The following is a 14,742-nucleotide window of genomic DNA, read 5'->3' on the forward strand; positions in this document are numbered from 1 at the left end:
AGAGATCCAGAAAGTCTCTTCCAGTCCTCTGTCCCTGTACTATACATAGATCCCGTCTTTCCCTCTGGCTAAGAACCAGTTAAGTAGCATGTTTTTCATGCAGTGGGACACAGGGGCAGACCCTTCCTCCCTGCCTTCTAGAGAAAAAAGGACAAAAGTTGCTTCTGAACAGGTCTGTGAAGTTATAAGCCATTACTGAAAAGAAAATTCTCTATCCCCACCCCTTTCGCGCTAGTTCTTGCTTGCCTGCTGTGGAAAGCTAGATGCACATTAAATATACAGTCTCAAGAAGATGCTGAATTTCAAGCCAAACCACCTTTTCATAGTTAGAAGTAAAGAATTAATAACAGTGAATTAAAAATATGAGCAGTTATTCTGTGTCTTACATTATATATTATACAATGGCTGTGCTGCTATTTCTTAAGGCTTTGTTTTGCCTGGGGAGATATTTGAGATGAGATTTCACTGGGAGCAGCCAGCTCTAAAGCAAACAACAATTCTAATAATACGCCTGTCTACAGTGGTCCACAATCTCTAAAGATGATGACGCACATCACGAACTCTACAAGTCCCTTGCAAATATCATTTCAAAAGCCTCACACACAACAGCTCTTCAAGACAGGTAACTATTACACTCATTTACAGAGGGGCTCAGAGGAAGATCGTGAGGACTCATGATGACAAAGCAGAAATTGTCTCAAAGGCAGAATCAATAACCTTAGCATTTTTTTTCTGTTTCCCACCACTGACTTGTACTTCCTGAATGAGATCAGACAGCAACGCCAAAAATAATTTACAAGGATGCGCGTGTGCATTCTGTATGCTCTCTTTCTAGATCTTCCTTATGTGAAAGGAATCAGTTATTGTCAGCAGCGAGCCCCTGAGTGCTGGCACTCTAATGCACAGTGCAGGCTGCTGTGCCCCTCTGTGCTTACACCAGGCTCTGGTTCTCCTGGTGAAGAGCCAGGATACTGCATTTTGCCTCCAGACTTCCATGGCAGGCCTACATGTGTGTTAGAGGGAAGAATTAGACCTAGGGCTATGACTTAGCCCCAGCGATGGGGATGGGCTGTGCGATGATGGACATTTGCCCCTGTGGAACTGCACCATTATCGAATAATTCTCACAATAGCTATGGGATAAAGCATATGTCACCACATGCCTGAGCTGAGTTCAACTAACGTAGATGAAAGGTTCCTGGAATCCCTTTATATATCTCAAGTTCCAGGGAGCAAAGCAGGTTGAGTTAGCAGGTGTTTCAGACACTGAATCCAGGAAAGTAAACCTAAGCACAAACTGTGTATGTGGTTCTAAGTATTTAATACCCTCTACAATTCAAGTGATCTTCTTAAAGCTGCCATGCTTACCATTGCTGCTTTTTCAGCTCTGAGATGGCAGCTCTCACAAATGGCCTGATCTCTCCAGCCAGGCTGCTCAGGATTGACATGCCTGTAATCACTACAGAGCACTGTTAAATACTCTAGGTACTACAGAAGTACCCAGACCCAGAACCTAGCTGATTCCAAATGGGGCACACAGCAACACCCAAAGCATCCTAAGCACTGCTGGGGGTGCTCTCCTGGCCAACTATTCCTACACTGGGAAAAGGGACTTTGACAAGGGTCATCTGAGTGCAGGCTTGGCTTCTTGCTCCAGGCACCTTAGCAGGATTGAGGAGATAGGGAATCCACTCCCTGCCATCCTGCAAGCTCCCTGTGTGATCTTAGGTAAGCCCGGCAGACTTTCTTTGCCTCAGCATGCCAATATCCCGTCCTAAGCCCAGTGCCAAGATACCCACGTTCGCCATAAACTCTTCCAAGCAAGTCTAACAGCAGCAACCTACAGTGCTGTGCAGCCTAACTCATCTGGCTTAGCTGTCCACAGCACAGGTACACTCTCAAGACCTGCTTCTGAAATGGAGATACAATTTCCTTTAAATCATTATACAGCTAATTTACCTTTACATCACAGTGTCCTTGAAAAAGAGGGTGTCTCTTTGTACAGCACTTAGCACTTACTTGGGTCCAGAGTCACTGCTATTTGTAATACAGATGATGATAGGAATTTGGGTCTGCAGCAGAACTCAATCAACAGTTTTGAATGTGATGCACAGAACAGAAATCTCACTCAGAATCATATAAGCCAACTTGCGAAAAACAGTTTCAACAAAATTAGATATTACAATTCTGACTGAGAGAGATCAGGAATGATAAACCAGGAGGTTTATGAAGTCTAATAACAACAACAATAATAAAATGATAATAAGAGAACAGCATTTTGGGTGTCCAGTTTTCAAGCTGCCCTGTACATTCTTTCCCCAACCTTTAAATTAAATGACACCCATTAAATAGACAGTATAGATATATATTATTTGCCATTTCTGAAATGATAACTTCAGGTTCCAGTTTCATTGTAACACCGATCTCCTGCATATATATCAAAAGTCAAAATTCCCAGCTGAAAACCTGAAATTTTCTTTTTGCATTACCAAGATACATTTGTAAATTACATTTTACATCTTTCATACGATTCTTATAAAATAATGCTTTACCATTCTGCAAGATTTAATCGACCAAATATCTGTTGCTTACCTGAGTGAAGTAAAGATTCATCAGGGTCAGGGTGAAAAACTGGAGGCAGACTGGGAAGCAATAGAGAAGCCAGAAGATGAAGGGGCTGAGAGAATTTGCTGTCACAAAGTCTTTGAAGTAAAATGAAAAGAGCACAGTCCTGAGAGAGGCCCAAAACAAGCACAGAAACAGAAAGACAGTCTGGTAACTGAACCTCTTGTGCCTGTAGTGAAGGACCAGCCAGAGCTGGATGTAGATGAACACAAAAAGCAGTGAATAAAAAACAGTATATACAATGGTCAGGCCCAACTTCACATACGGAGGGACAGCTGGTGTCAGGGTCGGCGGAAGGGTGTCATTTTTCAGTGGGTCCCACTCCGGGGCCTCCATTTGATATCAGGAATCGTCAGAATTATTTATTAAGTTTGGCTGCCGCTGTTGCCTCCTCCTCCTTCTCCTTTCATCTTCCTACAGCATAGGAATCAAGAAAATGAAAGAAAACAAGCTGCACTTCCTCTTTGGCAGCTCACTGTGGGCTGGTAGCACATGATCACTATTCAGAATGATTCATTAGGACTGCCTTTGTCAGCAATTGGCAGGGAACAGCTCAGAAAGCTGCCCTTTGCTGATGTCTGTGCACGAATATTTACCATCCTCAAGAAACAAAGAAATCCACCAGCTCCTGAAGGGTTTACTGCTGAATTTCCTAAGGAAAATTATCTGGATTTTCGATTAGTTAAGTAATGTTCTATTTTCTACAAGAAGCAAGTACCTGACATTTTCCCTGTGGCAGCCACATCGTATCTTTGTCAGATTTTTTTGGTCTTGTTTCCTGTTTAGCAAGCACTTTATTTATATGCATTTCGTTAGGAATATTTTTAAGCACCTTAAAGTACTAATAAAATTGAAACCATTGTAAAAAGCTGCAACAGTTCATCTCTGCATTGCAGAAACCTTTGTATTTATAAGGAAATATACAATTTACAGCAAATTTAACACATTTTGTAACTTTTTTTTTTCTTCTAACATAAAACATTTCATTAGAATGGAAGAAAAGGCACATCAGGGCTTTCAAATGTAGTGTATACAGGGACAAATAAAACCCCCTAAATACTCAAATTCACCAAAGCATGCATGCAGCTACAGGTTCTTTTCTTCCTGGTTGTTGCCAATTTGTGCCATCACTGTGGCAACAGCTGACCAGACATACCTTCTCACAGGAGTGCAGATGTGCCCTTGGGATTTAATCTATAAATTAATAGGTGCTATGGCAGACTGCTGGGTTTGACTCATGGGGGTGAGAAGTGAGAATTGAAACTGAGTGGTTTAGACATTTGTAGTATGGTGGAAACGCTTCATTATCTCTAGGTCATGTATAGCACCATATACCATCAGAAAACAAGGTTTTTCAGACTTGCGTTGGCTGGATTACTGCCATGTTTTGTTCTGTTATTTACAGTAAGATGATTACAAGGAGTCCTTGTTACCTGGAATGATCCCCAGGGAGGACCCCACATGTCTGGTGAGCAGTGAAAAAAGATTCCTTTAGTGAAAAAGCCCATGAAATGAACTGGTACAGTGTCCAGGGAGCGCGGATACTGATACTGAGTACTAATTAAAACTATGATTTCTATTATTAATGCCTCACCCCAATAGGAGTTCAGAACTACTCTTCTGTTGAAAAAGACAAATTATATTATAACTGTGCTTATTTATATAAACACAGTATATCTAAGTTTGCATAGTGCTTGAAAAAGATCCAAAGTAAAATCCATTCTGCTCTAAAAATACCCACACTGAACACTTAAAGCTATGTTCCAAAATCTGTGTTTAGCTACTGAAAAACAAACAGTTCGATTTTAAAGGTACTAAGCAAACACAGCTCCCATTGACTAGAAAGGAATCTGTGGGTTCCAAGCGCTTCTGTAAATCAGGTCACTTCTATTATGGTGTCTAGATATGATTTTAAGATCCTTACCAGAAGCAGTCAGCTTTGGAAATCCTGGATAAACAGCTTACAGAGACAGGGTGATACACAGCACCCACCAAGTGGCTGTGTTGATTTGACTACCTACAGAAATACACAAAACAAACGATGGGAAAGAGGAGAGAGTACAAGAAACATTGAATCACTAAAAATCATGTACATGTACAGAGATATATTATAGCTTTGCACAGAAAGAGTATTTTATAGATTCAACATAAATAAACTGGGACTTAATTTTAAATTAGCGCCTGCTCTTAGACCCTGTGTATTTCCTGGGAAAAAAGTAAACTTTACTCAAAACCAGGATAGAACATGGAAAACTAAGCAATTACTGAAGCAAGTTTGTCAGAGAAGCTGTTTGTCTTCAGGCCATCAAGTTCATTACACAAAAATGGAGAAGACAAAGGGCCTGGACAGGAGCTTAGACAATATATATATATACAATAAATAGAATAGATACAACAATATATATTTCAATACATACTACAGAAGGCTCCGTCTCCCAGATCAGGAAAACATCTCCCCTAGATTGACACATACTTCCTTCTGGCAGACAAGGAAAACCTCTTTCCAGCCTTTCCCAGTTCCACTAAATAGGCCTACCTTATACATCCCTTGGTCTCCACAACCCCAGTGCACACATGCACTATCTAGAGGCCAGAGTACAGTGATAATAAATTCAGTGGGTTACACACCACCTCTCTACTTTCAGCATAAACTTTCTGATTATGCTTGTGGCTAACATTAACCCATGGTGGCCGTAAGTATTCTATTGCTTTTTATCAGTGACCTGTAATAACTCTTCACAGCTTGTGCTGTAAGACTTTAACCTGCTAAATGAGGGTAAAGACTTCCACGGCATACCAGTAGCAAAACCACCAGGATTTTGAGACTGTCACATGTCTGAAGAATACTATAAAATGTATATGAAAAAGAGAAGTAGGAATCCATTTCTACTCAACAAGCTGCTGGTTTACCTTACTGCCTTTATGAATGTGATTGCCAACTCATGCTTCATGGGCAGCATGTTGTAAACAGCCAAAGAAAAGTGTTTCTCTCTTGGGTCAGGTGTTACCAAGGGACAGCAAAGAACAGTGGTCACACAGTCTGCATCACAGATGTGTCCTTGGCCAGTAGGTGAGCAAAGGCTGGTTGGGAAACAGTGCATTGCAGTATTACAAGAAACTTCTTGATAGACCAAACTTCCCATGCAGCTTTCCAATGCTTAAGAAGTCCAGCCACTGCTTGGTCTTCAGTACACTCCTGCTGCTGTCCGGGATGTTGAGCAATTCCAGGTGATCTGTTCATGTTACTGTTTTCTTTCTAAGGGTCATTGTCCAAGAGAATAAACTTGAGTTGAACTCAAGGGTTTAAAAATTTGCTTAGCTGTGCTGTCCCACTGCTATTTGACTTGAAATGAAAAAAAGTAGATAACATAAAGTATCTGGATTCTGCAACTTGAACTGCTGCCCTGCTCCTGAGCAGAGGGGTCTAGAGTGCTCATCTTTGATGTCACTTGCAGTTAATGAATTTGCTGGCAAGATTGCTAGTAAATCACTGTTTGCTAAAGCATTCTGCACCTAATGACTCTCACTGGTTCAAAAAGCCTTTTAGAAAGAGTTTTGCAGAAAAGAGCATTTCTAAGAAGTAAAGAAAATAAAGTAACTTAAGATTTTGTTAGATACTGAATGATCTTCATCTTTGATTTTATACTGTGGTAGTCTGGAGAGTTTGTCCTCAGTTACACTGGCAGGTTTCTCATTCTTTTGAGGCCTCATGATTTCTTGAATTGTGTTTCTTACAAATGCCAGGCTCTTACAGTTTAAACCTCAAGGACTGAGTAAAGTATCGTAGCTGGACCTTAAAGTTTGTCCTTCTTCAAAAGCTGCTTTTCCCTCAGGTTATCTGAAATATTGTGAGAGCCCATTCCATCCACTTCCACCCCAATTGAGACATATCAGAAGAGGCTTTCAGATAGGCAGGCCTCTTGCCAAACCAAAGAAAAAGAAAATGCTATTCTGGTTCAACACTTTCTTTTGCTCCACACTCCATGAAGCCCAAGATTACAAAATTAGACAATAACATTTCGAAGGAAATAATTTATGCTATTTCTACTCAAAAAACAAGTGGAACAAAAATCTGATGTAGGACAAGATAGTACCAAGATAGCTGGTGGAGAGTGGGAGTATTAAGACTCTCTGAATTAGACAAAAGGCAGTGGTACTGTGGAATTTATGACGATTTAATTCACCCAAATTTGTCACAACATATACACCTCCTCTTTCTTCATTTTGTGTCCTGCAGATATAGCAGCTCGCATCTGCATGGTCCATTCATTTAAATTTAAATATTTTTGGTTTTTGGAAAGGCAAATTCCTCTGAAGCTTTTAGTCATGCTGCCACCAGAATACAGAAAATTAACTATGTGGTGTAAGCACACACATTGTGCATCTAATTCTTAGGCCATTGCAATTTGGTGTATTACATGACATGATGTCATGTTTCCTTATTAGAGATGGTGGCTAGAATGCTGAAAACAATAGACATTCCCTTGGAAGATGCTCAGGAATCTGATTTAACTACAGGGCAAGTACCTAAACTAGTGCCTGCCTGCTCAACAAGATGGATGAATTAAGCCAGTAAATCCTGAAACTGTAATTCCTCATTTGTCTTTGGATTTTGAAAAACTTACATTTGAAGCTTTTTGAATGCTACTGCATTGCACAGCATGAATAATTATCCTTGGAAAATACTGCTGATGGAGTACTTCTGTCCTTCATTTGGTGTGGGCTCATCTCCAAGTCATGGACTATGTAACCATCTTTGGGATCCAGTGTCTCTGTGCCATTCAACATTTAGCAACTCTGTCAAAAGCCAAACAGAGGGCTGGGAACCAGTTTTCTCAAGGGAAAAAATGTCCTTTCATTGTTGGGCTTTCTCTGTGCCTGGGCATGTTAGATTTCACTATTAATCCTGACACAGACCTCATACTCAAAACATGTCTAAATAAAGCCCTCTTAATAAATCAGGATTTATTATTCTAATCTCATTTAGGTCATACACTGGCATACAACATTACAAATGTAGGGCCTTAACCCATAATCCTTAAGGCAGTCAAAGCTTCCATTGGCTTCAAATAAAGTAATGCTTATGCATCAAGGGCAGGAACTCACCACACAAACTAATCAGACTAATGCAAGTAGCTTTAAAGCAAGAAGACTGTGGTTTCGTAATTTCAGCCAATACTTGACCAGAAGAAAATTCTCTAGAAGAATTAAATATGTCATCCAGTGAATAGAAGATGGAAGAGACAGATTCAGTGAAACAGAAGCATCAGAACATCAGTGGGTTTTTTTCATTTTGGAGTTTTGTTTCTATTAGGGTGGTTATACATAGATTTCACTCTCTCCTGCAGACTTCTCCGTTGCACAACATGCAATAGGAGCAGACTCAAGCTCAGAGATGCCGTCTGCATTCCAGACTGGTAAAAAAGTCTTGAACACCATGAAAATTCTGTCCATGCTGCACGTTCCTTGGGGTATAAAACAAGACTGAGCCATCTTTAGAGCTAAGATTAAAAAGCACTGAAAAGAATTTGTTGCTTTTCACTGTTTAAGTTCTTTGTTGCCTTCAGTTTCCCAGATGCCTCCATAACCAAGAAGGATCCTTAAATCCACGTTAGCCCAAGTAGGATATATTATCTCCTTTGGTAGCCTTCTCTGCTTTCTTTGACTTATGGTTTACCCCCTTCTTTTCACTCCTTCCCACCCCCCCACTGGAAAAAACCCGTAAAAGAGGAAGTAAAGCAGTTAGGTATTTCCCTTCAGTGGGAAATCCCTTAGATATATCAGTCAGCTGGGTATGAGGTGACTGGAAAAGGGAGGTGGATTAGATGTGGACTGACAACAGAGGGAAGTGGATTTGAATGCTAAAGATCGCTTGGCCCAATGTCTGTGGTTTCGTGTCATCTATGGCACATCCTGGCAGGGGACATCCTTGACAAGTAAAGAATAAAAGTCCATTAAATAGGCATGATTTTTGCCACATCCAGCAAAGGGAGTTAAATAATTTTCTTCCCTTGGCTTCTGATACTGAAACAAGAAGCACTGGGCTCACAGCTAATAAAGCCCCACGTGTAAGTAATCACCTGCTTCAGCCCTGATTATCTGCTTGCTCGAGCAGCTAAGAATTCAGCTGTGGAAGCAAAAAGCCATGAATTTCGCTGCATCCTTCTCAAGGGCAATGTCTGGAGAGGCTTTTTAACTCCAATATCCTAAATCTACTCCAGTTGGTACTAACATCTATACTAGCTCAGAGGACCGTGCGATGGTAGGAAGTGGGCTCACAGATGGCCTGAGCAGCTTGATGTTTCCTCACTTTCCTAAACGTCATTTGGCAAGGCTGCCCTCTGAGTGGTTGCTGTAGGAACCTGCCAGCTGTAGGGCTATACTTGGAGTAGTGATTAAGACATTTTTGTTGGTGAGGGACTCCAAGCTGCCTTTTCCTGGATACAAAGACAGCGTGGAAAGTGGTAGCCACTGTAGCCGGAAACAAAGGATCACGTCTGGGTCTGCAAGGTGATGTAGCTGTGCAGAGGAACAAATAATTCCTGATCTACGTGCCAAATCTACAGATCAGGGATGAATTCCTCCGGGATGAGGTTCCTTTGATTGTTAATGAATCTGTACTTAAGACCTCTGCAAAGACCCAAGGGACAAATGTAACTCCTGGGCTAAAAACCAAATTGCAAACAAACCTTCACAGCAAATTTGTGTTCAAAGTTTAACACACAGTATTCAGCCAACAGCACCCTTCCTTGCCCGTACGTGTGTATCACTTCTATGTTGTACACTACGTTCATACGTGTGTATTTGCACTGCTACTTCCCTGCTGCTGTATGACTTGCGCAAGCCATTAGCCTATACCTGAGGGCAGAGGACTCTGGTAGATCTCCCAGGTTCAATCAGAAGAATGGGAGACAGCTGGCACCTTACCTGGCGGGGCAGAAGATGGTAACTACAGCTGCCTGGACCGAGCTGTATCTTCACCCCCTCCGAGGGACTCCTCCGTCAGCAAAAGAGAGATGAAGGCAGTCTGCGATCTTTCACTTCAAGGCGCCAGTCCACCTCTGCCAACAGCAAGCAGTAGAGAAGGCGCACGCACAGCCTCCCGCAGCTACCTCGCTGTGGAAGTGGCCAAGGTCCTACACCTATCTCACCACGGGTTGGGAGAGAGAGGCTCGAAGGCAGCCGCGGGCCCCGAGGGGAGCGGAAAGGGGTGTGAGGGTGCGGTGAGGCAGGCTCCCGGCGGCCCTTACCCTCGAACTGCCCGGACAAAGGCTCAGCGCCGCTCCTCTCACCGAGACCCGCCCGGCGCTGTCTCTCCGGCACCGCCGCGCCCCCTAGTGGCGCAGTGCAGTGCGTGCAGCGCTGCCTGGAGCAGGCTGGAACCGGCCGCCGGGGGAGCGGGGCCGTCGGGGGGACCTCAGGGCGCGCGGCGGGGGCTGCTCTCCCACCCCGGAGGATGCGAGGGGTGCGTGTGCTGTGCGTCATTTGTTTTCTCGTCTGTTAAGGCTGCCATGTACGGCATTCGGAGTTACAGGAGCCAGGGGGCTAGGCAGCGTTCTCTGGTTTTGCTGATCTCCTGAGAAGGACGCGTTTTCTGCTCCCTCCACGACTGCGTGTCCTGAGGGCATCCGCTTTTCTGAAACGCCTGCCTGTAAAGAGGGGTATTTTCTTCGTAAAACTCCCCTGGAAAAGAAACAGAAGTTGTTACATAGATTCATGTCCTTCAGCCAGCTGCACTTAGCCGGGCGGTTGGTTTCCTGTCCCAAACAGCGGCTTTTCCAGATTTATCCCTGTTGCAAAGCAGCAGCCAGGATTGTCCCACTCTTTCTTCTGATTGCTTCTGCAGGGTTTTACGTGTTCATGAACTGTGGCTCAGTGGCAGAAACCAACTCAGCTTTATCTCCTCCTTAACATCATTAAAATCTCTTTATGTGGAAGATCGTAGTAGGTGGCTTAACAAAAACTGCTTTTACTGGGGTGAAAGTGCTGAGAATGTACTGTATGTTTGTGTATGGAACTACTTTTGCTTCTAACACAGTAGAATGGAAGAGGATAATTTCATGAATTTAATAACGAAGCGAGCTATTTATGGTTTTTTTATACTGTGACAGACCACTAAATGCATTAGGCTTCAAGCGGCCCAGCTGAACAAATTCCCCCAGTGGTGGAGTAGAGAACTGTGGAAGTGTGGAAAAATTGAAGAGAGTTTGAAGCAGCAGAGCTGCGGGTGTTACTGCAGGGGCTGCTCAAAAGAGCAGCTCTGCTCGGAGAAAGCAAGAGCTATACTTACCTGTGGGGAGTTTCGTTAGATGCTCACAGCAAGTTGTTTGGCGTCAGCATGTGATTAGCAACAACTTTGGCTTTCCCATTTCTTTTCATAAACCTGTGTCTGTAAGTTTATTACTCTAAATAACCATCTTAGCTGCAATTCTAATTCCTTAATCATATTTAATGATACATTTGCAATACAATTACAGTTATAAAAAGAAATACATTCTGTACCAATATTATTGTATATTAATGTAAATATAAATTATAACTAGACAATAAATTATGTAATTGTTAAGCAAGAAGAGATTATTTAAAGATTAGGAAAATTATGAATTAAGGTTGCAAATGCACGTTTTGTTTTAAACCCTTCGCAAGTGCTTTTTGGTGTTACCTTTAGTGATTGTTTTTCCCCCAGGATCCTTGCTTTATTCAGAGGATAGAGTGGTAGTGCAATAAGTGTTTTAGGATGAATCAGAGTAGTTAGGAAGTAAATGGTTGGTTACAGGGTGTAAAATATATGTGAATTGGGGTTTAGTAAACTAAGGGTTTGCATAAGGGTGTATATCAGGGCTTTGCGATTATTCAATTAGGAGATCTGAGGAGCTTTGCCTAGTGGAGAGGGTAGAAGCTGTCCAGTGGCACATGCTGTGAAAGGAAAAGGGATATAATGACTTAACAGCTGGGAGGGAGGGCAGGGAGTAGGTATTTATCCTGGACACTCTTCTGTCACTTCCAGCTGTGCTGGCTGTAGTTTATTTGGGAAGGAAATCCAGTACAGTGCAATGGCAGATTTCCAGTCCTCTTATTGAAAAGACAACATTGCAGTAAAAGGACTTCAATCATTTTTGCCATTAAAATGTTTTAAGATGTGTGTTCTTATGTGCAGCTGTATTTGCTTCATCTCAACCATGCCACCACAGAGACTGTTTCACCAGAAACTGCTGTCTTTTGTTTTATTTTCACATTTTGTTGCCCCTTTTTGAAAGAGTAATGAATGTCTCAATCTCAGCTAGGCAAAGGGTACAGCTGCTTGGTAAATTAAGAGAAAAAATATACAGAATTTCAAACTACCCTAATGAAAGAAACAGCAGCTGAATTTGAGTTTGATTAGTCAGTATGAAATGGTTTGAGATATGCATAACCTAATTTGTCAGTTTAAATGTGGGAAATGAACTGAAGAGACAGCAGTCGGTGGCATCAATGACAAAGCTAAAATCGAAAGTGATTTTAACTAATTGCCAATGCTTGTTGGGATTGCCATATGTTGGGATATTATTTGCACAGTATATCCTCTTTACGGAAGTCTTATAGTGGTATATCAAAAATGAATGATAGTGGTTTAAAAAAGTGAATTTAAAGTTACAAAGAAATTAGGTGTATTTTGGAAAAAAAAAAAAGTCTTTCCTTTAAAAAATAAAGCAACTCCCTCTTCTTTGATGCTTTCTCTTGTAAACGCTGACAGAGCCCATGGCAAGTTCTCAGCCTTTTTTAATTCACTGTAAAATACAGAGATTAATAAGGAAGAGATACAAGTGATACAGACTTAACAGTCTGACTGTGTTAGCTTTCACTATATATTTTTTGCTTTTCATTAGCATCAACCACATTTTTCACTATTTTTTACATTTAAGCAATTTTACGAGGGATTTTTTTGTTCATTTTGATAATGCAAAATAAAAGCATTTTTAAATTACATAAGACCCTACGCACTGCCAGATTATTAGAAAAAAGCTTGAGCGTCACTAGAATTGGAATGGGTAAATTTATTCATGGTGCCATCACTTGTGTTTTGGGGCAGAGAGACAGATAATGTTGGGTTTATTGCACAACTCAGGGCTACATTTCTGTCTTGGAAATTACGATTTTTTTCTTAGTTGAGGTCACTGTACATATTGACTTCACTCAAGTTTGTGTAATATACTGCCTGAAGATTCAATCCAGTGTGAATTCTTACACTGGTGTGTCCAGGAATTTGTGGTAAGAATTAATTTAGTCACTGCGTATGTAGGCTGTGTCTATCCACTCACATGATCTTGGGGAGCATATTTCAAATGCAGCCTATCCATTTAAATTCCACATAAATATTCAAATTACATGTAGTTACAGTAAGCAAATAGAATGTCTTTAAATGACCTTTCCCTGTTTCAGTCTAGGTATTTTGGTTTTATAAATGGTAAGAATCAAACATACACATCAGTTGGGCCTTGGAGCCATTGCTGCTCTGCAGGAGCAGCCACTAAAATAAGAATAAGCTATTAACCTGCATGAACGCACATATTCTAAAAAGAGAGAAAATATTCCCCTGAAGAAATATGTTGTGAGGTCATGAAGTGGTTTAGGTAGATCATTATGCATGCACTTTTAGGGGTTTATTATTGGACACCTCGATATGGCTAAAGAGTTTCTACCTGTACAAAATAAAGATTTTTAGATCATTAGTATGCAAATGATCTTCAAAGGGGAAAAAAAACCCAAAACCTAAAACAAGTTCAAATATGCTAAATGTGTTTAATCACAGAGAGTCTCTATTTACTTTTTTTGGATCAAATGAAAGACATTTTTGCCAGACTGTCATGCACACAGACACCCTGCCTTCATTGCATGTAGTGGCTTAGATACAATGATGATAATAGCTAATTTAACTTTTCATTGCAAGCTCCCAGTGAGGTTGGTACTATAACTAAAGTGCTAATTAGGATCAGCGTGCTTGGGAAATGAATCTTTTTGTATACGGTAACACAGGTTATGAATCTTGTTATTAACATTAAGTGTTCTTTCTGTGCATAAGCTTTGTAGTCTCCGCCTCTGCTTTTAAGGTGTGCATGGTGTACTGACTGGAGGCAGCTGGCGGTCACTACTAGAGAGCATGACCTATTAGTATGTTTAGCAAAAAGGTATATTAGCATAACAGATCTAGCAGCGGCTCCTATCAGTCCCTTCACTGCAGGTGTGTTCATGGCCGTGGCCAGCGGAGGGTGCTGTTGTTACTGTTCTGTAGCAGAGCACGGTGGAAGAAAGCTGAGAGCAGCGCGGAGCGCCAGCTGTTCTGCCAGCATGATCTGTTCAAACTGCCACAGCCTCGAAAATCTACGCAGTGGTTGATAATGGTTGAGAGTGAGCACCACCTCGGTCTGAAACACAGGTTGTGTTAACTACAGCGTGACCGGGAGAGGTGGGGGAGCAGGAAGGGAGCAGCTTCCCTTGTGAAGGAGTCTGCAGCAGAGTGCTGCAAAAAGCTGTGTGGTCAGTGTCGGTTGTTTGTCTCACTTTCAATGTGTAAGACTTGACACCTTGGCAAGGCAAGAGGTTCTCATCAGTCACTGGACCCTGCCTGTAACACTAGGTGTTTGAGCTCTGTTTCTATTTCAAAGTATCTCTGTGGAGTTGTGCAACAGAGATTTACCTCCTTTAGCATAAGCTTCAGCTGCATGGGTACATCCTTTGTGGTGAGCTTTTGCTTCCCTCCTGATACTTTAGCTTCTTGGCTGTTTTCAAGCAATCCTGATGCAAACTTTGAAGAGTCACCTTTTAGAGGTTGCAAGGTAAGCAGTATTAAAAGTATCATTTACTGTAGCCCATGCATGTTGAACAGCATATGCTTGGATCTTTGCTGGTTGACTTCACCAGTAAGGGATCTCAGACAAGGAAAAACTTACTGGAGCCCTCAGCTTCTGCTTCCTTATATTGGCAGTTTGCCAGATATCCTAAAGAGAGAGCCTGCAATGCCAAAAAGTCTTTAATGTTGAGTGGGGTCTGAAGACAGAAATAAACTATTAGACACAAGAAGCAGAAGTCAAACTCAAGAAGAAATGACTTCTAAATACACAGTTTAAGCTTCTCAGTGCCT

At 41.6% G+C, this 14,742-nt stretch overlaps 1 protein-coding gene across 3 annotated transcripts in view; it reads right to left on the reverse strand.

The window, feature by feature from the left end:
• The window catches only part of GPR137B (G protein-coupled receptor 137B), a 32,531-nt gene extending 22,626 nt beyond the window's left edge, over window positions 1-9,905 (reverse strand). Inside the window, exons 1-3 of one of the 3 annotated variants that reach the window (XM_065680225.1) lie at window positions 9,552-9,905; window positions 4,549-4,641; window positions 2,592-3,038 (exon numbers count right to left, since the gene is read on the reverse strand). In XM_065680225.1, the coding sequence (XP_065536297.1) occupies window positions 2,592-2,960 (369 nt within the window). In that variant the 5' untranslated portion in view covers window positions 2,961-3,038; window positions 4,549-4,641; window positions 9,552-9,905. Of the gene's footprint in view, window positions 1-2,591; window positions 3,039-4,548; window positions 4,642-5,041; window positions 5,057-5,160; window positions 5,233-9,551 lie in introns of those variants that run through there. The other 2 variants (XM_065680226.1, XM_065680227.1) reach the window with 2 other exon arrangements.
• Between the last annotated feature and the right edge of the window lie 4,837 nt (window positions 9,906-14,742).

The sequence above is a fragment of the Lathamus discolor genome, chromosome 5, assembly GCF_037157495.1.
Source record: "Lathamus discolor isolate bLatDis1 chromosome 5, bLatDis1.hap1, whole genome shotgun sequence".
NCBI classification, from domain to species: Eukaryota; Metazoa; Chordata; class Aves; order Psittaciformes; family Psittacidae; genus Lathamus; species Lathamus discolor.